Below are 27,464 nucleotides of genomic sequence, written 5' to 3' on the forward strand. Positions count from 1 at the left end.
GATTTTTACCATGTATGGATGTTGAACTTTATCAAATGTTGTATCTATTGAAATGAGAACATTTTTCTCCTTTATTCACCGCAAAGTGGAGAATTACAATGATTTTTAAAAATTTTAAACTACTCTTGCAATGCTGGAAAAAAATCCAATTTGATTATGATATGATAGATATCCTATTGATTATATTGCTGGATATACTTGCTAATGTATAGTTTCAAATTTTTGGCATCTATGGTCAGGAGTGAAACTGGCCCTTAATGTTTCCTTTCTTACAATGTCCTTGTCCTTCTTGTCTTTGGTATCAAAGTTATGCTGGTCTCATAAAATGAGTTGAGGAGTGTTTTCTCTTTTTTCTGTTCTTTAGAAGAGTTTGTATGACATTGGTATCTTTTACTCCTTCAGTGTTTGGTAGAATTCACTGTTGAAGCCACCTGGCCCTGAAGTTTCCTTTGTGGGAAGAATTTTAATAATGACTTTAATCTCAATAGTTATAGGGCTATTCAGGTTTTCTCTTTCTAGGAATTTTTCAAAGAACTAACTTTCAGCTTTGTTGGTCCTCTCTAGTATGGTATTTGTTTTCTACTTCATTAATTTCTATTCTTATTTTTATTATTTCCTTCCTTCTACTTCCCTAGGTTTATTAGGTCTTTTTTTTAACATTGAGACAGACACTTAGATTATTGATTTTCAGCCATTTTTCTTTTCAAATATATTTTGATTCTTTCAAGGCATCAAAGTGCCCCACTAACATGGCTTTACATGTACCACACAACTTTCAATATGGTGCATTTTTAAGCAAGCCTCATGAGTCCGTCAAAAGTTTTGCTCAGCTTCTCAGTCACCTCCTCTGGAATCAGCAGGTATCCGCGGGAGAAAGGCAGGGCTCATCTCTCTGGATTTGCTAGATCTTGGCCCCATACTGCTTCACTGCCCTGTCAGCCACCTGGTTTTTTGTTTTTATTTTTAAATCTTGTCTAGCTTTTCCAGTTATCATCAGCAAATTATCTAGTCTGTCACTACTGGAAGCAGGACTTAAATTCCAACTTTTTTCCCCCTCTTCTGGTTAGATCAAGATAACACACAACTCAAGAGTTTTTCATCTGCTCACATTAGCTAAAAGAAACAAATCTGCAAAATTTAAGAAACAGCATATGTGAGAAAGTCCTGATACATTTTCTCCTAAAAACCTTACCTTGGTAATGGGCCTGATGGGGGAGCCATTCCATAGTCTTCATATCTCTGGAAGAAATTCAAAAGAAGATGAAGATTAACATTCAATACTTATTATAAAGTGACAACAGCAAACTTACAAATTTAGATTTGCAGGATCAACTTCCAAGAGAATTATTTTCTCATAAAAAGTTAGCATGCTATCAGGGCATTCTGCCATCAAGTAATGCTAGAAGTTTCAGTTTGGGGAACTGGGCTAATAAACACACAACTAGTTTCTAGACCTTTCTTTCTTTTGTGAAAATATTAATAACAGACAGGGTTTCTGCACCTGCTCTTCTCTGTAGGCTTATCCTCTACAAACCTGTATCTTCTGCTAAAAAGGTGGTCCTTAAATGGCCACATTTAGTACAAATGACTCTATCAACATGGGCCACAATGGTCACCAGATCTAGTGGGTGCCCAACAGCAATTCAAATACACTCAAGAAACTAAACAATGCAAATGCTGTACCATGTTGTAGAATGCTATAAAAAGAGAAAGAATATAAAGAGAACCATAAGTTAGACCCTAAAGGGTGAAGTGAACACCTTCAGTTTCTGACAGTTTTCTAGTACCAAGGAGGCCCAGCCAATACTCCCTGCCCTTAAATTCCATAAGGTGTCCATGTATCCTTCAATCAACTCTTTTTACTTGAACTAACTTGCACTAACCAAGTGCTCTTTCACTGAAGCAAGAGGGCACCAGAATTTATTTTTTTTTTTTGGCTGCGTTGGGTCTTCGTTGCTGTGCGCAGGCTTTCTCTAGTTGCGGCGAGCAGGGGCTACTCTTCGTTGCGGTGCTCGGACTTCTCACTGTGGTGGCTTCTCTTGCTGCAGAGCATAGGCTCTAGGCATGCAGGCTTCAGTAGTTGTAGCACACGGGCTCAGTAGTCGTGGCATGTGGGCCCTAGGGCACACGGGCTTCAGCAGTTGTGGCATGTGGGCTCAGTAGCTGTGGCTCTTGGGCTCTAGAGCATAGGCTCAGTATGTGGCACCTGGGCTTCGTTGTTCCGTGGCATGTGGGATCTTCCCCGACCAGGGATCGAACCCGTGTCCCCTGCATCGGCAGGCAGATTCTTAACCACTGTGCCACCAAGGAAGTCTCCCAGATTTAAAGAAACCTAGACCTATGTTGCATTCCTCATGAAATCAACATATCTTAACCCTAGCATACGCGGGACTCGGATTTTAACACTTCTTTTCAACAACTATGAACCATTATTTTGGAATCAGGTATTTTAGCAGGACAGTAACTCTGGACAGCATCCATCCAACTCCAGTCAGTTTAAACCAATAGGTTGTCCAGGATCAGGAGCTCCAAGTTAAGTTAGTAAGTCAGCCTTGCTTCTGGACCTGCTCTAATATTAGATCTTTATTTTTCTAAGCTGCCATTTACTGAATTATTATTTTGTTATGCACTGTATGAACACTAACTCAGGCCCACAGCAACACAAAGAAGTGCTCACTATCTCTGTTTACAGATGAAACCAACATACAAGGAAGTTAAACAATTTCCTCCTAATTTATCTTTCTGAAATGCTTTTAACCACTGGGCTGCACCACCCATAATTCCTAAAACCAGACTTTCCCTCCTGAATAAATCGCTACTTTGTGGGGTTTGGTGCGGGGGGGTGGGGAGTAGGAGCTTTGGAGTCAGACACACTGACCAAACTACTCCACTTCTCTTGGTATATTTCCTTAGGCCAAGAAGTACAGAACAATCTCTGTACCTCACAGAGTTCTGAAGGGATTATTAGACATGAAACTGTGCTCAAATTACTTCACTTCTGACCCTCACTGCTTCCCCTCCCTTGGCAAAGGGACAAAGATTAGAACCCTGTAGAGTTCCTCAACTGAGGTAAAAAAGCCAAAGGGGATTATGGAAGAAGAAAGAAATAGGATGAAAAGAAGTGTCAATTCCTTTTGCAAATAATTAAACAGAAATCTGAGACTGGATAAAGATTATTTACAGTGGCCCTTGTGCTTTCAGCACAGTTTGGACTTTTTAAACATAGTCACATGCAAAATAAAACCAAAAACAAGGATCAAGGCTTAACAGTTTACCTATCAGGATTTCAAAAGATCTAATAAGTGATAAACTAAAAGAAAATCAATGCAAAGTAGCTATCTACTCTTTAACTGTTTTATTACTGTAGTGCTAGGCATTTCCAATCTATTGTAGTCAGAAAAAGGATACTAGGGCTTCCCTGGTGGCGCAGTGGTTGAGAGTCCACCTGTCGATGCAGGGGACACGGGTTCGTGCCCCGGTCTGGGAGGATCCCACATGCCGCGGAGCGGCTGGGCCCGTGAGCCATGGCCGCTGAGCCTGCGCGTCCGGAGCCTGTGCTCCGCAACGGGAGAGGCCACAACAGTGAGAGGCCCGTGTACCGCAAAAAAAAAGGATACTATTTTTCTAGAGACTACATGCCCCCAGTGAAAAGGTTGTAAAAAAAATCGCAGACAGACGGCAGGCATTTCCTTTAAGTGGGTCACACGTGTAAAAAAGTTTGGAGGACAAAAGAGAACTTTAAGGTTTCAATCAGCTAGGCGAATAAAAATCCCTTTTTAATGCATCCTTTCTTTCTATACAGTATAAAACAAGCCAAGAGAGCAAGAAAGGCAAGTGGTGAGTGGAGTCTGGAGGGGCCTGAGGTAAAGCAACCAGACGGTAAGGTCTGCTCGTAAAATATCTTAGCTCAGGTATTCACACCTGCTACTTAGACGACAACTCCACGGAGGTTAACTTTACTCAGGAAAGCAGAAATACCACCTATTAAGTGGCCTGACTCACCAACGTATAACTAACATCTTTACGCTGGCAAGAAAAGAATTAAAAATGTCATCAGATGGTAAATAAAGGTTCATGGGGTAACTGAAGGCACCCTGAAATCCACATTCCTGTGGTTTTACACCACAGTCAGCAGCAGCAAATAAACGGTGATCAGGTTCCTCCTGCCAACAAACAGTAACTTTACAACCAATTTATAAACACGGTGAAGTTACATTAGAGATGCCCAAATACAACCAATGATTCTGATTTTCCACTAGCTTAAGTTGCTACCACTCCCATCAAAATATGAAGGGTAACATCAAAAGTTCACATCCAAACCACTCAATAAGAGTATTTATAAAAATCTTGCCATGGGTCTGCGTTGTTGGTTAAGATGGAGGCGTAAGGCATTATCACGGAATCGTTAATCTGCAACACGCATGAACAATGAGGAAAGAATAAAAATAGTAATACAGATCTGTCAAAAATTACTGCTCCACTCGATCAGCAGAAACCAAGCAAGTAAATAAGTGGGTAAAATATGCCCTAAACCGAGAAAAGCAGTGGCCAAGGGGGGAAAGAAAGATCCTGGCAGCACAGCGTGGCCCCTAACTTAATAAGAATAGCCATTCCTCTTTCTAACTTCAAAGATGTGGTAATAAAACAACACAACGGGAGACCACAGAACTATGGAAATAATGTGAGGACCAAAATAATGCCAGTATGACTTTAAGAAATCAACTAATGGGGAAAAGAACAGATACGGTTTAAAAGCAAATCAATGCCACAGAGAAAAGGCCCACGATAACCATAACTGAAGGCAGAGAAAAAAGAACAAAGTAGCTAAAGCAACTAGAGATAAATGATAGATACAGAAAAGAGACCAAGATGAGCCAACATAAAAATAATTGGTACCTTCAACTCCGATAAATAGAACAGAGTAAGACAATTATTTCAGAAATAAAAGAAAAGAAAGTTTCCCTGAAGTGAATGAAAGAACTGAATCCAAAGATAAAATGGACGTTGGTTATTAAGGGCGGAAAATGATTCAGAAAAAGTGGTTGAATGCCAAGAACTATTTACGCTTCCTAGAGGCTATGACATACACATCTTCTATCAGAAAGGGAGAGATTAAGATGGCCACAAATTTCTGCGCTGAACAATTCAAGGAGCAAAGAGAAGCAACACGGAGATGCCAGCAGCAAACAAGTTCAGGTCGGGAAGTGAGATGAGAGCTCTCCTTTTGGAAAAACGCGACTAAGCAAAAAGGCTCCTGGAAGGTCTCCCTCTTCACTCCAAGTCCTCCTGTCACCCACAGGATGCATCTACTGTGTTAGCCTCTCAGCTTCTCAGTCTGCTCAACACCAATAAACTGCATTTCACTTGTCAGCCACCACCCTGACATCCTACTTTCAAGACCACAGGCAGGGAGATGACTAGGAAACCTTCCAATAATCTTGGTGAGAGATGATGATGGCTCCGACCAGTGTAATGCAGTGGGTAGATTTGAGAGGAAGAATCTACAAAGCTCCAGCATGTTTACTTGCCCACTACTTTCCCTTTCAGTGCATCGTCTATCATCGCTTCAAATGCACCCTCTGATCTGCACAACATCTCTTCCCAGTTGTCCTTTCATCACACATGCCTGATAAAGCCCCAGCTCCAGATCACTCCAACTGCCTGTTTTCTCCTTGTCTACACCTGGGTATCTGAATGCTGATAAACAGAACTACAGGACTTTAATCTGTGCCACTATAACTTCACGATCGTCAGTCTGAACAGCGGCCTCAAAGCTAATTAATTACGCCATCCCTAATCTGTTTTCTCTCATTCTCCACGATAAGTATTTCAAGTTTCTACTCTCCCTCAACCCTCTTGCCTTGCCTTGCCACACTTGTCTCATTCTCAACATATGACTCTGCTTTCTCTACTGTGAGAATAGAAACCATGAGATGGGTGGCCCTGCAATGTACTGCCACCCAACTACAAACCGGATTGTACTTGCACCCAATTCTTTCTCCCTCCCATTAAACTGGAAGAAATATATCCCTTCATTTCTGAAGATAATTCCTCCACCAGTACTCTGGATCCCCTTTCCTGTATCAGCAAGCTCTCCTCCTACACTGGCTCAGTGCCATCAGCAGTTAAACATGCTGAAGCCATGTTGATTCTTCCTCTCTTGCACTGTGACAAACCACTCTCCAGTGTAAAATGAGAGCAATCTTTCCAAAAGGCACACCTAATGATGTCTCTAGCCTGCTCAAAACCCCTCAGGATCCAGGCACTGCCCTCAGGATGAGGTCTAGGCTCCTAACCTCTCCGCTTCTTCCTTTCCCTCTCCTCCCTCACATCTCACCACTTTTACTTCCCACTTCCCATTAGTTCCCCAGAACTAATTTCAAGGGTTGACTGCATCCCTGCTATCAATTACTGAAAGAGGAGTGTTGAAATCTCTGACCAGAATTGTAGATTTGTTTATACATGCATGCAGTTCTGTCAGTTTTTGCTTCACGTATTTTGAAGCTCTATTACTAGGCACATAAACATTTAAGATTTTTATGACTTTTTTGTTTTGTGTAAAAAGATCCATTTATTCTAAAATTCTTTTTATTTACACTTTTTTAAAAAACATCTTTATTGGAGTATAATTACTTTACAATGTTGTGTTAGTTTCTGCTGTATAACAAAGTGAATCAGCTATATGTACACATATATCCCCATATCCCCTCCCTCGTGCGTCTCCCTCCCACCCTCCCTATCCCACCCCTCTAGGTGGTCACAAAGCACCGAGCTGATCTCCATATGCTATGCGGCTGCTTCCCACTAGCTATCACTTTTACATTTAGTAGTGTATATATGTCAAAGTTACTCTCTTACTTCGTCCCAGCTTACGCTTCCCCCTCCCCATGTCCTCAAGTTCATTCTCTATGTCTGCATCTTTATTCCTGTCCTGCCCCTAGGTTCATCATAACCTTTTTTTTTTTTAAGATTTTATATATATATATATATATGTGTGTGTGTGTGTGTGTGTGTGTGTGTGTTAGCATACAGTATTTGGTTTTCTCTTTCTGACTTACTTCACTCTGTACGACAGACTCTAGGTCCATCCACCTCACTACAAATAACTCAATTTTGTTTCTTTTTATGGCTGAGTAATATTCCATTGTATATATGTGCCACATCTTCTTTATCCATTCATCTGTCGATGGACACTTAGGTTGCTTCCATGTCCTGGCTATTGTAAATAGTGCTGCAATGAACACTGTGGTACATGTCTCTTTTTGAATTATGGTTTTCTCAGCGTATATGCCCAGTAGTGGGATTGCTAGGTCATATGGTAGCTTTATTTTTAGTTTTTAAGGAACTTCCATACTGTTCTCCATAGTGACTGTATCAATTTACATTCCCACCAACAGTGCAAAAAGGTTCCCTTTTCTCCACACCCTCTCCAGCATTTACTGTTTGTAGATTTTTTTGATGATGGCCATTCTGACTGCTGTGAGGTGATACCTCATTGTAGTTTTGATTTGCATTTCTCTAATGATTAGCGATGTTGAGCATCCTTTCATGTGTTTGTTGGCAATCTGTATATCTTCTTTGGAGAAATGTCTATTTAGGTCTTCTGCCCATTTTTGGATTGGGTTGTTTGTTTTTTTGATATTGAGCTGCATGAGCTGCTTGTATATTTTGGAGATTAATCCTTTGTCAGTTGCAAATATTTTCTCCCATTCTGAGGGTTGTCTCTTCGAAGATTTTTATGACTTCTTGATGAACTGGCCACTTTATTACTATGAAATAATCCTCTTTATCCTTGTTAATATTCTTTACCATGAGAACTGTTTTGGCTAATGTTAGTATAGCCACTCCAGGTTTTGTGATGAGCGTTAGCAATGGTATATCCTTCCTCATACTTTTAACCTACTCGTGCCTTTATAGTTAATGTGGGTGTCTTGTAAGCAGCGGATAAGTGGGTCTTGCTTTTTATCCAATCTGACAATCTCTGCCCTTTAATGGGGATATTAAACTGTTCATATTTAATAGGATTACCGACAGGTCTGGATTTAAATCTACCATCTTGGTACCTGCTTTCTATTTGCCCCATCTGTTCCTTGTTCCCCTTTTCCTCTTTTTCCACCTTCTTTTGGACTACCTTTTTATTATTTCATTTTTACTCCTTTGTTGGCTTATTAGCTACAATTATTTTTTTTAGTGGTTGCTTTAGGGTATATGTTGTATGTTTTTCACCTATCACAGTCTACCTTCAAGTGCTATTATTCCACTTCGCGCATGGTGTAAGAACATTAAAACAGTCCCCTTCTACTTCTCCCCATCTGGTCTGGGTGCTACAGTTTTCAGACATTTTACTTCTACCCCACAATACTTTGTTACTACTTTGCTTTAAACAGTCAATTACCTTTTTAAAAGATTTAAATAATGAAGAAGAAAGTTTCCTACGATTACCCACATATTTACATTTCTAGTGCTTTTCATTCATTTATGAAGGTCCAGATCTTTATCTGGTATATTTTACTTCTGCCTAAAGGACTTTCTGTAACATTGCTTGTAAAGCAGGGCTGCCAGTGATGCATTCTTTCAGCTTTTGTGTGTCTGAAAAAGGTTTTATTTCACCTTAGTTTTTAAAAGAGGTCTTCACTGGATATAGAATTCTAGGTTGACAGTTTTTTCTTTCAGTTCTTTAAATATTTGTTCCACTGTTTTCTGGACAATGAGAATTCTGCTGTCATCCTTACTTTTGTTCCACTGTATGTTATCTGCCCTTTTTCTCTGGATAATTTAAAGATCTTTATCACTTATTTTAAGCAATTTCATCGTATTTTTGGTATCGTTTTCCTCATATTTCTTGTGCATATGGTTCATCAAATTTGTGGATCTGCAGATTTACAGTTTAAATCAAATTCAGAAAAAATTATTCCTTTATTTCTTTCTGACACCCTCTCTGCTCCTTCAAGAACTCCAATTACATGTATATTAGTCTACTTAAAGTTGTCCCACAGCTCACTAATGAGCTATTCATCTTTTAGTCTAATACTTACTCTCTTTGTTTCATGTTGTATAGTCTTTATTACTATGCATTCAGGCTTACTAATCTTTTCTTCTGCAAATCTAATCTGCCATTTATCCCATCCAGTACATATTTTTCATCTCAGACATTATAGTTTTCATTTCAAAATTTGATTTGTATCCTTTAATATTTTCAATGCTTCTAATTAATATGTTCACTCTTTCCTCTAGTTTCTTGAACATACAGAACTCCATTATAATTCTTTTAATATCTCTGTCTACTAATGCTACCATCTATGCCATTTTCTTGCTTCTCTGCTGGTCTGGTTAGTTTGATTGGATGCCAGATTTTGAGTATTAAGTTGACCTTGCTGGATACTGTATAGTTTTGGTTTTCTTTATAAATATTCTTGAGCTTTGTTCAGGTTCAGGTCTTACTTTTTTTCTGTGTTAGGTAGAATGAGAGCAGCTCTGAGTACTCTAATCGAGGCTCCATGAATTATGAGGTCTTTCACACTGGTACAAAAGAAACTGTATTAGTCATCTCAGGCTGCCATAACAAAATATCACAGATTGGGTGGCTTAAATAACAGAAATTTACTTTTTCACAGTTCTGGAGGCTGGAAAATCCACAATCAAGTTTCCAGCAGGGTTCAGTTGTTGGTGAGAGTTCTCTTCCTGGTTTGTGGACAGCTGCCTTCTTGTGTTCTCATATGGTGGAGAGAGAGCTCTGGCGTCTCTTTCTCTTCTTCTAAGGGCATCAGTTCTATCAGATCAAGGTTCCAACCTTATGACCTCATTTAACCTTAATTTCCTCCTTCAGGACTCTATCTCCAATATATTCGCATGGGGGTTTAGGCTTCAACATACAAACTTGGGGGGAATACAATTCAGCCCACAGCAGGAACATATTCCCACGCTTATGTGAGCTCTGAGGATTGTTCCCGCTAATCTTTTGGGAGTAGTTCTGTACTTAAAACTGGTCAGTACTCAAGTGAAGATTCCATGCAGCTCTCTGGAATTCTCTCTCTGTGCATCTCTCTGCTTTCCTGCACTGTCTATTGTGAACTCTAGCTGCCTTTTCCTCCCCAGACTCTCAACTCTGTTTTCTCAACTCAGGGAGACCACTGAGCTCTGCCTGGGGTCTTCCGCCCTGCACCGTAGCTAGAAACTCTCTCAAGACTAGAAACTCTCTCAAGACAGTTGGGGTGACTGTAGGGTTCTACTCATCTCTAACGACCAATGTTGTGAAAACCCACAGATTTTGTTCAGTTACTTTAGTTGTTTCTGGAGAGAAGGTAAATCTAGATCCTTTCCTCCATCTTGTCCAGAAGAGGGAGTCTGTACCAGACACTTTCACTTCTGTGTCTCTGATAGCTTCCCCACTACCTGAAATATTCTTCTTTAATTGATAACCACTAATGACCCTCAGACTTCCACTTAGATTTCGTTTTGTCTATAAAATCCTTCCCAAGCACTTTCAGTCAAGTGCTCCCCCCACATACTTTCCTCTTGCCATGACACCTGCCACACTGTGCTGTACGAAGTTACTGCTTCAACTGTCCACATACCCGCACTGGGACGTAAGAGCTGGAGTAGTGCATCACGCACCTCTGTTTCCCGAGCACCCAGAACATGGCAGGTGCTCCATAAATATATTTGAATGAATAAACAAATGAGAGAAGCTTAAACAGACAGCAGCTATAGTCAAATTCATTTCATCACCGAGTTTCGTTCAGTATCATCCATTTCCTTAAAGATTATAAACTACCAGTTACAATTATATACCAACTGTAATTATGAAGTAGTTTAATAGTTATTGTTGAAACTATCTATATTTTTATATTTAAAACAACAATGACCAGATTGAATATTTTTCCCCTGCATGGTAGCCGTTATCTATACCTCAGGCCCACCATGTCTTGAAGGAAACAATCTATTGAGAAGAGCATACTTTCAAAATTCATACCAATTTCAGAGATGAAAATTCTTTTAACATATGTTTATTACCACCCAATTTAACCTTAATATGATTAACAAAATTAGAGGAACCCTGTATAAACACTCCTTGAAGAAGAAATTTAAATTGTAACCTATTAACATCTTTCCAGAGTCAAATGTTTCAGTCTGATCGTTTAATCTGAAATTAGCAAAAAATAATATTTAATGCTACATCCTTGAGTTCTACTTCTTCTCCGTGACTTGAGAAGGTACATTTGAAAGGTCTGACTGAATATGAAAAAAATAAAGGATCACAAAGACAGATGAAACACTGAAATGTCAACTCCCAAGATGGAAATCTGGTATTTGAAAGTAACTGTGCTTGGCTACTTGTGGACTAGCTGCCTACACCCAGACCCTCACCTCACCTCTTCAGTCCCAGGTGGCCTACACAAAGAAACTTAATGATTCTAGTACATTCTTAACTGTACCTCTTATGGAGACATCAATGAGAATATATTTTGACACATACTCCTCCTATTATTTCATGATAACAAAGGGAGCTCAGGAAGATACCTCCACAAAACACCTGAGTTGCACAAAAGAATGCTTTCAACACTGAGTATTAACCTAGAAGATAATAAAAACTAAGACTCATCATCCAAGCTTTAATTCCAATCAAATCCAACAAGAGTATTGCAGGGATCCTGAAAACGAGGCAGTCAGGCAACAAAGCTCCGACATCTTGCCCATAAGAGAATTCTAGAAGGTCCACACTTACACTGCATGGGTTGTTGGCCGTCTGAGCTGGGCTGTAGAAGGACCCCCACTGGGTGGCTCGTCTCTCTTCCCGGGAAGGGGTGCTGTTCACAGGCAGGCCGGCTGGGACCCCAGGGCCTGCAGCTGCAGTGTTAGGGGGCTGGCTGCTGGGGGCCACGAGGGCAAAAGCGTCATCCAGGAGGGAGTGCATGGTCTGCCGCGCCTCCTCGATGGACGGCTGGGGCGGGATGTACTGGGAGGCCGGGAAGGGCAGGCCTGGATACCTCCCCAGCTCAGCTGAAGACGGCGTCTGCACATCTGCTGGGAGGTCGGGATCAGACTACAGTGGGGGAAACAGCAAAGTGAAGAATCAGACACGAGCTTCTGTGGAGACCCAAAAACAAAACTCTAGGACTAAAAAAGAATTTAACAATTTTCACTGACATTGAGGGATGGGGTTTACCATAAGAATTTTTCAAATCACAGCTGAGGAATGTGCATTACCTTTCCTGGAGGCAAAAAGTTTGAATCAGAAGAAATAAAAAAGTAAAATGATTCCACAGTCATTTGTCCAGCAAAACTCAATCAACTCCCTGAAATGTATCTCAGCACCTGGAAGTGCACATGTTTTCCTGAAAGCCCCTAGCAACCAAAAATGGTGTGTCGGAGTCTATATATTAAAATACCTAGTTGACTTTCCCTAGACACAGACACCCAAAACTAAAGCAGTCTATTGACTATTAAAAATAGGAAGAATACACCTGTTGTTGTATAGGTGTATTCGCCCTATACACCCGCAGAAGAGTTCAAAGGCACCACGATATTACAACTACGTGTGTATAAACCATTTTAATACCTATTACGACAACTCTTTACAAACAGTAAATAGTGTCAATTATTTGTTCAGAAACTAACTTCTTTTAAATGGTGGTATCCCTGGATAACATGAGTCAACAAGAAAAGCTTAAATTATATTCTATACCCACTGTCAAAGAGGCAGGGACATAAGTAACAATTAAGATTTTTTAAAAATCTTATTTCCTGATACTACCTTCCGAGCCAAATGTTGTCATAATATATACTCGGTAAACTGTAAGAAACAAAACAAGGAACCAATGGAAGAAGAGGCCTTCCTGGTCTCAGTGGCCCCAGAAGCCCAAACAACACAATGACTACAACGGACACACTGAAAAGAGAAGAGGTTCTGCTCGAGGGGCTGGTGACCCCTCGTTGGGTCACTCTACATGAGGCCCAAAGGAAGGCGTTCCCATATCGCTTTGGATCAGTGAGTCTCTTACAAAGAAAATCTCTCTTGCAGAGACACGTCCTTCCTCTTAGCCAACTGCCTAAAGTGCTTTGTAATGACTATGGTCTGTCCAGCAATGATCTGTTATTATTCACACCAGTGTCAAACACTTAACAGCAGCAGCTGCTTAACTCCAAACAGAAAGAAAACCAGATAACGTACTGGCAAACCCACCAACAGCTCACAGACCTGTTTTGCTTAGCCCACACCAGTCTTTAAAAAATAGATGGGCAATATTTTAAAAATCTGAAAATTTCCTACTAAAACTCAAAGAGTTCTGGATTCTCTTGGCAGACCTGGAAGCCCTGGCATCACTGGGCCCTCACCCTCGACAGAAACAAGTGCCATTTGGTAGAGACTGCCCCCCTGAGATGGGCAGGTGCTCTGCCCTTCACAACAGCGAGTGGACGGTCTCACTCCAAGGTACAATACACACTTAGTCCTGTGAGACTGTTTCTCCGAAACACAATATCCCAGTAAAGTTCTACTAAATGACTTAGTCATCAAGATAAGGATTCGGGGCCCCAAAGGTCTCTGGTTTATGACGTAGCATTGGCAAGACTCTGTGTTCCTCTCCTTACAAGGTGCAAAAAACGGCCCACACTCATGCCCTTCTTCCGTTCTCGGTTTTCTCGAGGAGCAGGTGGGGAAGAATGTAGTCAGTAGAAAGCCCCCAACCTAACACTTCATGGAGAAGAGGATAAGCATGTCTGTTAAAACATCCTACTGGTAAGTAAGAGGGTCTCTCCGAAGCCAGAAGCGATGTTCCTGACGGTGGTTCCAGGAGCTGACTGGGTAACCGCACTGCAGGGAAGACAGCGGTGTGGTCACAGCCTAAACCGAGATTCCAAGGTGGGGGACAAACCCTACATACACTTGAAGAGAGTCCTTAAGAGCTATAGCCACTGCCAGTCTCACCCTCAGTAGTCATAACTTTAAAGAAGGTTTAACTTTTACAGCAAGAGAGACATGTTGTGAAGGTGTGAAGTGAGGTCCCCTTGGAATCTCACTGATCCCATGAATCCTGCCAAGAAGGCAAAGAACTACAGAGCCGTGATGTCAGAGCTTCCTGTTCTCTGGTCTTCTTGCTGCCTCCACACTTCGCAGGCTAGACTATTAGCAACCTGCAGGCCAAGAAGAGGTCTTGTTCATTTTCCTATGTCCCAACATCCAACACAGTGTTTCACATGTAGATGGTACTTAATAAGAAATGAATAACTGTGATCTTCAGAAGCTGAGATTTACCCAGGATCCCTGAGTTGGAATTTGAATTCCATTCTCTTGAATCCAAGTTTGATGACTTTGTTTTAATTTATTTTACTTATTTTTGGCTGCGTCAGGTCTTCATTGCTGCGCACGGGCTTTCTCTAGTTGCGGTGAGCAGGGGCTACTCTTCCTTGTGGTGCGCAGGCTTCTCATCGCGGTGGCTTCTCTTATTGCAGAGCACGGGCTCTAGGCGCACAGGCTTCAGTAGCTGTGGCTCACGGGCTCTAGAGCGCAGGTTCAGAAGTTGTGGCGCACGGGCTTAGCTGCTCCATGGCACGTGGCATCTTCCCAGACCAGGGCTCGAACCCGTGTCCCCTGCGTTGGCAGGCAGATTCTTAACCACCGTGCCACCGGGGAAGCCCCCAAGTTTGTTGACTTTGATATTCAACTTGTTTCCTTTGCACAGATACACGTTCACCTATCACTCCTCAGAAACACATGAGAACTTTTTTACCTTTAGTCATCAGTGACGATGTATTCTGGTGCCTGTTTGCAATCCTTCGTATTATAAGAGAGTGATCACACACCATGGTTGGCCCAGGACAAGCTCAGTTCATGCTTGTTGTCCCAGGATAATTAACAGCATCTCCTTTCACCCTCACAAGTGTCTGGCTTGGATAATAAATTATATCAGCATTGACAAACTTCCATAAGGGGCCAGAGAGTAAATAGTTTAGGCTTCGTGAGCCATACAGCTACTCAACTCTGCCACTGTAGCAAGAGCAGCCATAGATAACACAAAAATGATGGGTGTGGCTGTGTTCCAATAAAACTTTATTTACAAAAGCAGACAGCAGGCCGGATTTGCCTGAGGGTCAATGTTTGCTGAGGCTTGAATTATAATGGTAGCCCTAGTTACAAGAAGTCCAGAAGTATTTCTTTCACCTCAGGAGAAGAGAGCTCTCAAGAAGAAGATATTTTGAGGCGAAAGCATATAATTCAAGACAGTTCAAAAACATGTAGGTCTAGGGCTTCCCTGGTGGCGCAGCGGTTGAGAGTCCGCCTGCCGATGCGGGGGACACGGGTTCGTGCCCCGGTCCGGGAAGATCCCACATGCTGCAGAGTGGCTGGGCCCGTGAGCCATGGCCGCTGAGCCTGCGCATCCGGAGCCTGTGCTCCGCAACGGGAGAGGCCACAACGGTGAGAGGCCCGCATACCGCAAAAAAAAAAAAAAAATGTATGTCTAGTATAATCTTCAAGATGAAATACTACCTAAGAAAAGGTGAGTTCCCAAAAAGGCATTATCTGTGAAGGTATATGTTTCATCGGACTCACAGACTTAGAAAACAAATTTATGGTTACCAAAGGGGAAAGGTGGGGGGAGGTATAAATTAGGAGGTTGGGATTAACATATACAACAAGGACCTACTGTACAGCACAGGGAACTCTACTCCATCTTCTCTAATAACCTATATGGGAAAAAAATCTGAAAAAGAATAGATATATGCGGCTTCCCTGGTGGCACAGTGGTTGAGAGTCCGCCTGCCGATGCAGGGGACACGGGTTCATGCCCTGGTCCGGGAAGATCCCACATGCCGCGGTGTGGCTGGGCCCATGAGCCATGGCCGCTGAGCCTGCACGTCTGGAGCCTGTGCTCCGCAGCGGGAGAGGCCACAGCGGTGAGGGGCCCGAGTACCGCAAAAAAAAAAAAAAAAAAAAAAAGAACAGATATACGTATATGTATAACTGAATCACTTTGCTGTACACCTGAAACTAACACAATATTGTAAGTCAACTATACTCCAATATAAAATTAAAAAATAAACAAAAATCATACAATATAAGTATTAAAAATATATATATATGTTTCAGAATTTTTAGGGAGAGAAAGTAAAAAGTCCATCTGAGGAAGAATTTCTTATTAGGGAACCTTTGAAAAATGGAGCCATGTGGGATGAAGCAGCTGACTGAGTTAGTGTTCTCCAGGGAAGGGCTTCTTCCCACCAGCTGAGGGAGGAACCTCTGTGCTTTCTGCTAAGAAAAAAAGCAAGGAGAAGAAGGATAGTCTGGGCCACCATGAAAGAGGCCTGATTTATGGTCATTGAGAGGGCAAGGGGAGGACAGGTTATTTCCTCACAAAACTCAATGGCACTGGATGATGGAACTCAGGGCTACTGAAAAAAGAACGTGCGGGACTGCAAAGGCTCTCCTACAGATTTGTCTCAGAGAAGGAGCCCTGGGGCTCTGGAAGCTAAGAGGGAAGAAGAAATGCTCCCCCTTCTTCTGCTCATCGGTTTCACACAACAGGATCTCTGAGATCCCGGATGAAACAAAAACGAAAGCTCCAGGGGACCATCCTGGGGAGTCAAGGGAACAGCCCCCCCCAGATCAAGCCAAACACCACAGACGCCCAAACACCTGTCCAAAAACACGGCAGCGGCTCAGGAGCGCCATCTACTGTGAGAACTGCCTGAGGTTCCCCCACCTGAGGAATTCATTCACAGCCTTCAGAAAGGATTCATTCATTCTGTTGGGGAGCAAAGCAGCCTAATTCGTAGACATTCCAACCCAAGGGAATCACACCAATCCTCATGAGCCAGTTACGAAGGGAGGGTCAGTCTCAGGACACCAGAAACACAGCAAGTTCCAAAGGGAAACCCTGGTTCTTTCAGATGATCACGACAGTTATATTTAGCCCCAATGTCAGTATGGTATTTGGCACATATGTGTAATTCTGTTTAGTGCCTCTCAGTGTTAGTTATCTGTGTAATTTGAGAGATAAAATATAAAACTCAAATAAGAAATCACTGGTTACCTAAGCTCTAACTGAGTGATCATGTACATCACAAACTCCTTCTCCAAGAATGTGTTTGGCTAATTTCTCTCTAAAAAGGATGGGTCTGTAACTTTGTCTCCAGAAGGAGAAAGGTGGTCTTGTGCAACGAGAAAGGGCATCACCCTGGCACAGGGCTACAGACGTGCACTTTGTGTCCCGGTGCTGCCAGACACACTGGGAACGTGGGGCTCCTGCTCTGTCTTGGGGTGTCTTTGTGTCTGTATTTCTCACGGCCCCTTGGGGAGGCTGGCCCTTTCTTCCCTGCTCAGTGGGGTCTGTATGTGTCTTAATGCTGTCAACGTCTGCTTTAACACTACAAGCAACTCTGTGCCCCTTTCCTTTGGAAAAAATTGTTTAACTCCCTATTTCTTAATTTCCATTAAGCTCTTTCTTCCTTTAAAACTAGATATATATATATATATTAGCAAATGTAATATCCTCTTAGCACTCCAAGAACAGACGATGGGACAAAACCCTAAATGTCCCTCCTACCACCATGAAACCCAAACAACTCTCTGATGAAGGGAAGAAAAAAGAAACTTTCTGGACGCTTCTCTCTGTTTTCCAATTAACCTCGAGAAGTTGCCATTCTGAAGCCTGAGAGGACAGGGTTTGCTTAATAGGAAGTAAAAACACTGAGTGTGTTTCCAGAGGGCTCCCCCAGCAGCCCCTTGGTCTGTATGACTCGAGTCCTTCTTCAAAGGAAGTGCCCACCCCTTCCCTTCCCCACCCTACGCGCCTCACAACCTAGCTGGCCCTGGAGCATCCCCTACTGGGCATCAGCATCACCCAGGGCAGCAGCCGTCACTGCTCATTCTCCTCTCCCTAAGAGCGACCAGAAGCAAGGCTCAACATTACACACCGGGCAACCAATATAGGCAGAGTTGTGGACACCAGGGGGCCGTTTGTAAGTGCCGTCGCTGTCTGTGGTGATAAGTCTGTCCTTCTCAGCATCTCCGGGGCAGCCATTGACCTGATGTTTCCGGCGTGGTTTAGGAGAACGTTTTATCCTGGAGCTGCCAGGAGAAAAGAGAGGTTATCTTCATAGGAAATAACCTTCCGGCCATGGGCTCATCAACTAAACGCCAAGTATTTTCTGCGTGCCTAGGACCTGCTAGCCCCTGTGGTAAACACCCCACAGGATGCAAACAATGTGTAAGACACAGTCTCTGCTCTAAGAAAGCTCACAGTCCACCGGGGCAGACTATACTAAACACACGGAACAACAGAGAATAGTATCACCGCTGGCTACCTGTGGCCTGATCTAGGTCTTAAAAAATGAGTAGGATCTGCGGACGGGCAGGGAAGTGGGGCAAGTGTGAGGTGCAGGCAGGACCGTGTGGAGGGCCAGAAACAGGAATGCAGATGAATGTTTGGGGGGCAATGAGGCCGCCGCCTAGGGGGCGGCAGTTCCTCTGTGCTGCTGGGCGGAGGGGGGAGCAGCTGGGTGAAAGGCAGTGCCCCGCTAGGTACAGGAGTCCAGGGTCCCCCCGGCAGGCAGCCCAAGCCAGCACAGGTGTGAGCAGAGCAAGACACAAACGAGAGCTGATCTTACACAAAATGCCTCTGCATTAGGGGGCAAGGGCCTGGGAGACCAAGAGACCGAGTCTCTGAGAGCGGCTGTGCGCCCGGCCGAACTGGTGACCAAGCACGGGAGGTGGAGATGCTGGGGGTGAGAGCTGAAGAAGAGAGGCAGGGACAGGGAGCCCTGGAGCCCTCTGAGAAGGACGGCGCCACCTTTTCAGAAGTCTGAATTCCAGGAGACACGAAACCCAGGGAGGTGCTCCGGGGCCACTGGGGTCGAATGAATGCAGCCTTCACCACAGGTGACCTCCAGGTGGGATGGCGGCCTCCCAGCCTACCCAGCCTGGAGTCGCTTGCAGAGACTTCTCCCCGCCCCCTCCACAGCCGAGCCATTGTAGCCCTGCAGCAGGGGCCTCCGGCCCGGCTCGGGGCCCACCTCTTCCTGGGCTCTATGAACACAGAGGGCACGCTGGCCGTGGGGTCCAGGATCTTGTCGATCTGCATCTGCGCCCTGCGGTACACGCGGTGCCGCTCCCGCGTGTCTCCCGACGACAGCTCGTCCAGCACCGGGAACTCGTAGTGCCCGCGGCGCTTGGCGCGGAGCCGGATCTTGTTCCGATGGTGCTCGATCTCCGACTTGTGCCGCAGTGCTGTCTGGATCTGGGAAACGAGACAGACGGAACGTTCTGACGGTCTCTGGGACCACGCAGAGAAAGCAGCTGGGAGGCCTTCCTGCGACTCTCCTCCACCCGCCCCCGGCTGTCCTAGGCTCCCACGAGGCCCCGAAGGGGTGACAGGGATAGGCACACCCACACGGGGCGTGGGGAACCTCCATCATCCGGAGCTGTATCCCCACACTCCACGTGGTGGGTGGGACGCGGGAAGCCGTGGTATCGGCCCCCAAACAGGGCAAAAGAACTCAAACCCGGGAAACAGGCCAGTGGCAACTTTGAAGATACTGAGAGACAGTGACAACTATATGTCATACGACCCGAGAAAAGAGTAAATATTTTCCATACCCAATAATATCACTACTTTAGAGATTTTTAAATTAAGACAGAGTGAAAGAAGATATTTGCATTATACAATAAAATACCCATTTACTAATGATGCTTAGTGTTACCAAAACAAGCCCCCAGCCATGAGACACCCCTCCTCAAAGTGGAAAATCGACACGTATGGAAACACATCCTCGCTGGCTACAAGGGGCCTGAACTAGGTCTCCAAGAGCCGGCTGGTTCTGAAGCAGGGGAGGGAGGGAAGTGGGCAGAGGGTGTGCAGGGAAGGCACCAAGGTGCTGAGGGCCAGAAGCAGGAACGCAGACGCAGGTCTGGGGGAACGAGGCCACAGCTCCGGGAGCGGCAGGTCGGCTGAGCTATCAGGGAGAGCAGACGGGGAATGCTTTCCTTCATGGAGGTGCCTCCCCTTGTTTTCTAAGCCCTTAGCCCAGCTTCAGAGGACTTAACAGCAAGCGAGATGGAGACAGAGGGAAAAAGGGAAACCAAACTAGGCATCCGACTGGGAGAAGAGAGCAGGAGCAACGTCTAAGACAAGGTGGGACGCTCCTGGCCACGCCACAGTGGACGAGGAGCCACATGCTCCTTGCGACTGCTTGAGGGAGGGTCAGGCGGATGAGATTCTTGACAACTTCCCAGCAGGATGATTCAGGAAGCCCCTCTTACTCTATCAGGATCTAACTGTTCTTTAAAATATGTGAGGTCCCCACAGGAGGACCAAGACATGCTAGGAATGTGCACCAGAACCTCCTAAAAAGAAAACATTTCCACTGAGATGTATGGAGCCTACCGGTAGGTGCACCAGTACTGATAATGCTCTTGTTCTTAAGTTGGGCTTTCACTTTATGCTTTATTATCAATATATATGTTTCCTATACCATATGCATGCATCAAATACATTTTAAAGATAGTAAAAGAAAAAAGTGGCGATGAGTGCTATCCAGTTGTGAGGGCTGGTGAGCTTATTCTCTTCTTTTTTTGGCCACACGGAGAACCTACTCCAGGGTGCTTACTCATGGCCATGTGAGGCACATGCAACACACAGGACTGATGGGGTCATAGGTCTAGGCTAAGACCGGGGTCATGCAGGGTCAGGGCTCCTGAGCATCAGTGAGAAGGGACAGCATGTGTCACCTTGAACCCACGACACACGTTCTTCTGGTCATGGCCTTGGCAAGGAGCCAATGAGGTGTGGCGAGGAGAATGTGTAAGAACTCTTGCTAAGACTTCTGTAAGATGATCCACTTTAAGGATTGAACTGCATCAATTATTAGTTCACCTGGCAGAACTCACAACAGCAGCAGGTATTTCTTAGAGGCAAGAAACTGACAGTCATGATGCCACCATGTGTGCGACCCTAAACAGCATTCATTCCACTCATGGTCCAGACCAGGCCAAACTCCTCAAGTTCAAGTTAACAGTGACGTGACCCGGCCTTCTGGTTCCCCAAATCTTAGGAGGAAAGCAGATCTATCTCACTGTTCCAGGAGTCACTGGAAATACAGTTTCTTCCCAAGACTTACCTAGATGTTTGGGGCCAGAGCAGATCTATCAGGCATCACAGAGTCTACTGTGGTCCCAAGATTACCCCACATTCAACAATTCACTAGGAGAACTCTCAGGACTCAGAATGTAAGTCCAATTTATTACAGCAAAAGGACACAAAGCAAAACCAGCATAGAGGAATGGCACATAGGGTGAGGTCTGGAGGAAACCAGGCACAGCTTCCAAGAGTCCTTTCCCAGAAAAGTCACGCAGGATGTGAACTCCTCCAGCAATGAGTTGTGACAACGCATGCGACACGTCTACCAGGGAAGCTCATTAGAGACTCAATGCCCAGGATGTTTACTGGAGGCCGGTCACATAGGCACCCTCTGCCTAGCATGTACCAAAATTCCAGACTCCCAGAAGAAAGAGTCGCTCAGCAAAAATCATGTTGCTTGTACAAACAGTTTAGGCACAGCGAGCCACTCCATTCTGGGAATGGTGGGAATCTTTCCAAGATCCAAATCCCCAAACCCCAGCCACGGGCTAAGGCGGACTTTCTCAGGATAGCCACCCCTGGTCTTTAATCTGCACATCCACCAGTGTGCCTACTAGTGTCCTTGAATGGTATGTGATCTAAAAACACTGAGTACCAGATTTTAAATTAAGAACATCTGTGAGCAGCTCCTAACTTTAGCTCATATTTTTGACACTAACTTCATTTTTAAGCAGTGACCAAATGAGAATGTAAGGTTTTTCTTTTTTTATTAATGTACTTTTTCATAAAACCAAATACCTCTTTGTTAATTTTGTTGGTTTCGGCCACTCGGTCGGCCAGGATGGGGTGTGGAACTGGGGGTGCCGGGATGGGCTGCATGGCGATCAGCTGAATCTTATTGGGGACCCGCCGACTGGCCTCCGAGGAGCGGGAGATCCTGTCCACATGCTCAAAGATGGAGGCTGACGAATGCTGCTCATTCCCCGAGCTGGGTGCTGCCCCTGGAACAGAAGGAAAAGAAAAATTAAGAAATAAAGTCATTGTAAAGAAAGAGCAAATCATCACAATTAGGGATTTCTTAAAGAATCGTCAGATGGGCCCCTGACCAAAAACACATCCCCAACTCCAAGGCAGAGTACTTGAAATGTCACTATTCGAACTTAAATTGTCTGGGATAAGTAGTGTCTCCTTCAGTCTCATTAAAAATTACAAATATCCATAGGCAAGATATGAAAATCACTACGACATTATGTGCCCCAAGTGGCCCTGTTTTGTCTAAAGGTGTTTCAAAGTCTTCAGTAAGACAGGGTAAAGGACAGGAGAAGCCTGACGCGGGTAGGCCAGTAGCAATTTACAGAACTTGGAGGACAACACTTATGGCAGCTCTGAATGTCCATGCTCATTTGAAGTGATATAAATTCAGTTGCAAGGCAATTACACTGTTGAGATAACAAAAGACCAGGGGATTGTGGACCTGCTGGCAAGTACCAGTGAATGATTAAGGCTTCTGCCTTCTCAGTTCTGATGAAGAAAGAAAATGAAGAGTCAGGAGAAGAAAAAGCTACTGCCTGCATGGAATTAGTTCCCACTTTAAAAACAGATGAAGAGGGGCTTCCCTGGTGGCGCAGTGGTTGAGAGTCTGCCTGCTGATGCAGGGGACACGGGTTCATGCCCCGGTCCGAGACCGCGGAGCGGCTAGGCCCACGAGCCATGGCCGCTGAGCCTGCGCGCCCGGAGCCTGTGCTCCGCAACGGAAGACGCCACAACAGTGAGAGGCCCACGTACCGCAAAAAAAAAACAGATGAAGAGAACACTGAAAAATGGTTAAAAGGGTAATTATTTTAAGTAACCGGAACTGCAAAAAAGAAAAATATTTAAATGTATAGAAAAAAAGATAGAAAAACACTTTAACAGAGACTGGATCTTGGTATGAGTAATGTTCTCCAATTTCTTGTATTTTCTGTAACGTGGATTTTCTCTAGTCAGTATTACTTTTATAATAGAAATAATCCAAATAAACTTTAATTTTAAAAAGGCAAAGAGGATCTTCCCTGGTGGTGCAGTGGTTGGGATTCTGCCTGCCAGTGCAGGGGACACGGGTTCGAGTCCTAGTTGGGGAAGATCCCACATGCCGCGGAGCAACTAGGCCCGTGCACCACAACTACTGAGCCCACGTGCCACAAATTACTGAGCCCGCGTGCCCCAATTACTGAAGCCAACACGCCTAGAGCCCATGCTCCGCAACGAGAAGCCACTGCAATGTGAAGCCCACGCACCACAACGAAGAGTAGCCCCCACTCACTGCAACTAAAGAAAGCCCGCATGCAGCAATGAAGACCTAATGAAGCCAAAAATAAAATTAAAAAAAAAAAATTTTTTTTAAAGGCAAAGAAAGAGATGAAGAGGGGCTGAATGGATGGAAAGAACTCTCCAGTTAGACACACTAAGATCCCACATGCCCTCCCTCTAAGCCACAGGTCACCTCTAGACGCTCTGGACACTGCTTGAAAATAAATGGCCAACAGGCCAAGAGAAGAAGTGAAGGCATGCCAAAACTATTTTTAAACAAAAGCCTAAGTTTTGAAACCTCGAGCATAAGTGAAAAATATACAGGTTTCCCCTCAGTGTAAAAAAAGTGTTGAGCAAGAGGGCGGACAACAGAAGCAAAAACTACAATTCTGCAGCCTGTGGAACAAAAACCACATTCACAGAAAGACAGACAAGATGAAAAGGCAGAGGGCTATGTACCAGATGAAGGAAAAAGATAAAACCCCAGAAAAACAACTAAATGATGTGGATATAGGCAACTTTCCAGAAAAAGAATTCAGAATAATGATAGTGAAGATGATCCAGGACCTTGGAAAAAGAATGGAGGCAAAGATCGAAAAGATGCAAGAAATGTTTAACCAAGACCCAGAAGAATTAAAGAACAAACAAACAGAGATGAACAATACAATAACTGAAATGAAAACTACACTAGAAGGAATCAATAGCAGAATAATTGAGGCAGAAGAACGGATAAGTGACTGGGAAGACAGAATGGTGGAATTCACTGCTGCAGAACAAAGAAAAAAGAATGAAAAGAAATGAAGACAGCCTAAGAGACCTCTGGGACAACATTAAACGCAACAACATTCGCATTATAGGGGTCCCAGAAGGAGAAGACAGAGAGAAAGGATCAGAGAAAATATGTGAAGAGATTGTAGTCGAAAACTTCCCTAACACGGGAAAGGAAATAGCCACCCAAGTCCAGGAAGCGCAGAGTCCCATATAGGATAAACCCAAGGAGAAACACGCCAAGACACATAGTAATCAAATTGGTAAAAATTAAAGACAAAGAAAAATTATTAAAAGCAGCAAGGGAAGAACGACAAATAATATACAAGGGAACTGCCATAAGGTTAACAGCTGATTTCTCAGCAGAAACTCTACAAGCCAGAAGGAAGTAGCATGATATACTTAAAGTGATGAAAGGGAAGAACTTACAACCAAGATTACTCGACCTGGCAAGGATCTCAATCAGATTCGATGAAGAAATCAAAAGCTTTACAGACAAGCGAAAGCTAAGAGAATTCAGCACCACCAAACCAGCTCTACAACAAATGCTAAAGGAACTTTTCAAAGTGGGAAACACAAGAGAAGAAAAGGACCTACAAAAACAAACCCAAAACAATTAAGAAAATGGTAATAGGAACATACATATCGATAATTACCTTAAACTTGAATAGATTAAATGCTCCAACCAAAAGACACAGGCTTGCTGAATGAATATAAAAACAACACCCATATATATGCTGTCTACAAGAGACCCACTTCAGACCTAGGGACACATACAGACTGAAAGTGAGGGGATGGAAAAAGATATTCCATGCAAATGGAAATCAAAAGGAAGCTACAGTAGCAATACTCATATCAGATAAAATAGACTTTAAAATAAAGCATGTTACAAGAGACAGGGAAGGATACTACATAATGATGAAGGGATCAATCCAAGAAGAAGATATAACAATTATAAATATATATGTACCCAACATAGGAGCACCTCAACACATAAGGCAAATGCTAACAGCTATAAAATAGGAAATCGACAGTAACACAATAATAGTGGTGGACTTTAACACCTCCCTTACACCAAGGGACAGATCATCCAAAATGAAAATAAATAAGGAAACAGAAGTTTTAAATGACACAACAGACCAGATAGATTTAATTGATATTTATAGGACATTCCATCCAAAAACAGCAGATTACACTTTCTTCTCAAGTGCACACGGAACATTCTCCAGGATAGATCACATCTTGGGTCACAAATCAAGCCTCAGTAAATTTAAGAAAACTGAAATCATATCAAGAATCTTTTCTGACCACAACGCTATGAGATTAGAAATGAATTACAGGGACAAAAACGTAGAAAACACAAATACATGGAGGCTGAACAATACGTTACTAAATAACCAAGAGATCACTGAAGAAACCAAAGAGGAAATCAAAAAATACCTAGAGACAAATGACAATGAAAACACGACAATCCGAAACCTATGGGATGCAGCAAAAGCAGTTCTAAGAGGGAAGTTTATAGCTATACAAGCCCACCGCAAGGAATAAGAAAAATCTCAAATAAACAATCTAACCTTACACCTAAAGGAACCAGAGAGAGAAGAACAAACAAAACTCAAAGTTAGCAGAAGGAAAGAAATCATAAAGATCAGAGCAGAAATAGATGAAATAGAAACAAAGAAAACAATAGCAAAGATCAATAAAACTAAAAGCTGGTTCTTTGAGAAGATAAACAAAATTGATAAATCATTAACCAGACTCATCAAGAAAAAGAGGGAGATGACTAAAATCAATAAAATTAGAAATGAAAAAGGAGAACTTACAACAGACACCGCAGAAATACAAAGCATCCTAAGAGACTACTACAAGCAACTCTATGCCAATAAAATGGACAACCTGGAAGAAATTGACAAATTCGTAGAAAGGTATAACCTTCCAAGGCTGAACCAGGAAGAAACAGAAAATACAGACCAATCACAAGTAATGAAATTGAAACTGTCATTGAAAAGCTTCCAACAAACAAAAGTCCAGGACCAGATGGCTTCACAGGTGAATTTTATCAAACATTTAGAGAAGACCTAACACCCATCCTTCTCAAACTCTTCCAAAACATTGCAGAGGAAGGAACATTCCCAAACTCATTCTATGAGGCCACCGTCACCCTGATACCAAAACCAGATAAAGATACTACAAAAAAAGAAAATTACAGACCAATATCACTGATGAATATAGATGCAAAAATCCTCAACAAAATACTAGCAAACAGAATCCAACAACACATTAAAAGCATCATACACCATGATCAAGTGGGATTTATCCCAGGGGTGCGGATTCTTCAATATATGCAAATCAATCAATGTGATACACCATATTAACAAACTGAAGAATAAAAACCATATGATCATCTCAACAGATGCAGAAAAAGCTTTTGACAAAATTCAACACCATTTACGATAAAAACTCTCCAGAAAGTGGGCATAGAGGGAACCTACCACAACATAATAAAGGCCATATACGACAAACCCACAGCAAACATCATTCTCAATGGTGAAAAATTGAAAGCATTTCCTCTAATGTCAGGAACAAGACAAGGATGTCCACTCTCACCACTATTATTCAACATAGTTTTGGAAGTCCTAGCCATGGCAATCAGAGAAGAAAAAGAAATAAAAGGAATACAAATTGGAAAAGAAGAAGTAAAACTGTCACTGTTTGCAGATGACATGATACCATACACAGAGAATCCTAAAGATGCCACCAGAAAACTACTGGAGCTAATCAATGAATTTGGTAAAGTTGCAGGATACAAGATTAATGCACAGAAATCTCTTGCATTCCTATACTCTAATGATGAAAAATCTGAAAGAGAAATTAAGGAAACAATCCCATTTACCATTACCATTTAACATTACCATGTTACCATTGCAACAAAAAAAATAAAATACCTAGGAACAAAGCTACCTAGGGAGACAAAAGACCTGTATGCACAACACTGTCAGACACTGATGAAAGGAATTAAAGATGATACCAACAGATGGAGATATATACCATGTTGTTGGATTGGAAGAATCAATATTGTGAAAATGACTATACTACGCAAAGCAATCTACAGATTCAGTGCAATCCCTATCAAACTACCAATGGCATTTTTTATGGAACTAGAACAAAAAATCTTAAAATTTGTATGGAGACACAAAAGACCCCCAACAGCCAAAGCAGTCTTGAGGGAAAGAAACGGAGCTGGAGGAATCAGACTCCCTGACTTTAGACTATACTATAAAGCTACAGTAATCAAGACAATATGGTACTGGCACAAAAACAGAAACATAGATC

The 27,464-nt window shown here is 43.1% G+C and overlaps 1 protein-coding gene across 2 annotated transcripts in view; it reads right to left on the reverse strand.

Moving 5' to 3' along the window:
- The window catches only part of KIAA1549 (KIAA1549 ortholog), a 147,737-nt gene that overhangs the window by 18,920 nt on the left and 101,353 nt on the right, over positions 1-27,464 (reverse strand). For both annotated transcript variants that reach the window (XM_067747139.1, XM_067747140.1), the window contains exons 13-17: positions 21,873-22,075; positions 19,012-19,235; positions 17,914-18,067; positions 11,726-12,043; positions 1,193-1,239 (exon numbers count right to left, since the gene is read on the reverse strand). In XM_067747139.1, the coding sequence (XP_067603240.1) occupies positions 1,193-1,239; positions 11,726-12,043; positions 17,914-18,067; positions 19,012-19,235; positions 21,873-22,075 (946 nt within the window). The remainder of the gene's footprint in view (positions 1-1,192; positions 1,240-11,725; positions 12,044-17,913; positions 18,068-19,011; positions 19,236-21,872; positions 22,076-27,464) is intronic.

Source organism: Pseudorca crassidens, chromosome 8 (genome assembly GCF_039906515.1).
Source record: "Pseudorca crassidens isolate mPseCra1 chromosome 8, mPseCra1.hap1, whole genome shotgun sequence".
Classification (NCBI taxonomy): domain Eukaryota; kingdom Metazoa; phylum Chordata; class Mammalia; order Artiodactyla; family Delphinidae; genus Pseudorca; species Pseudorca crassidens.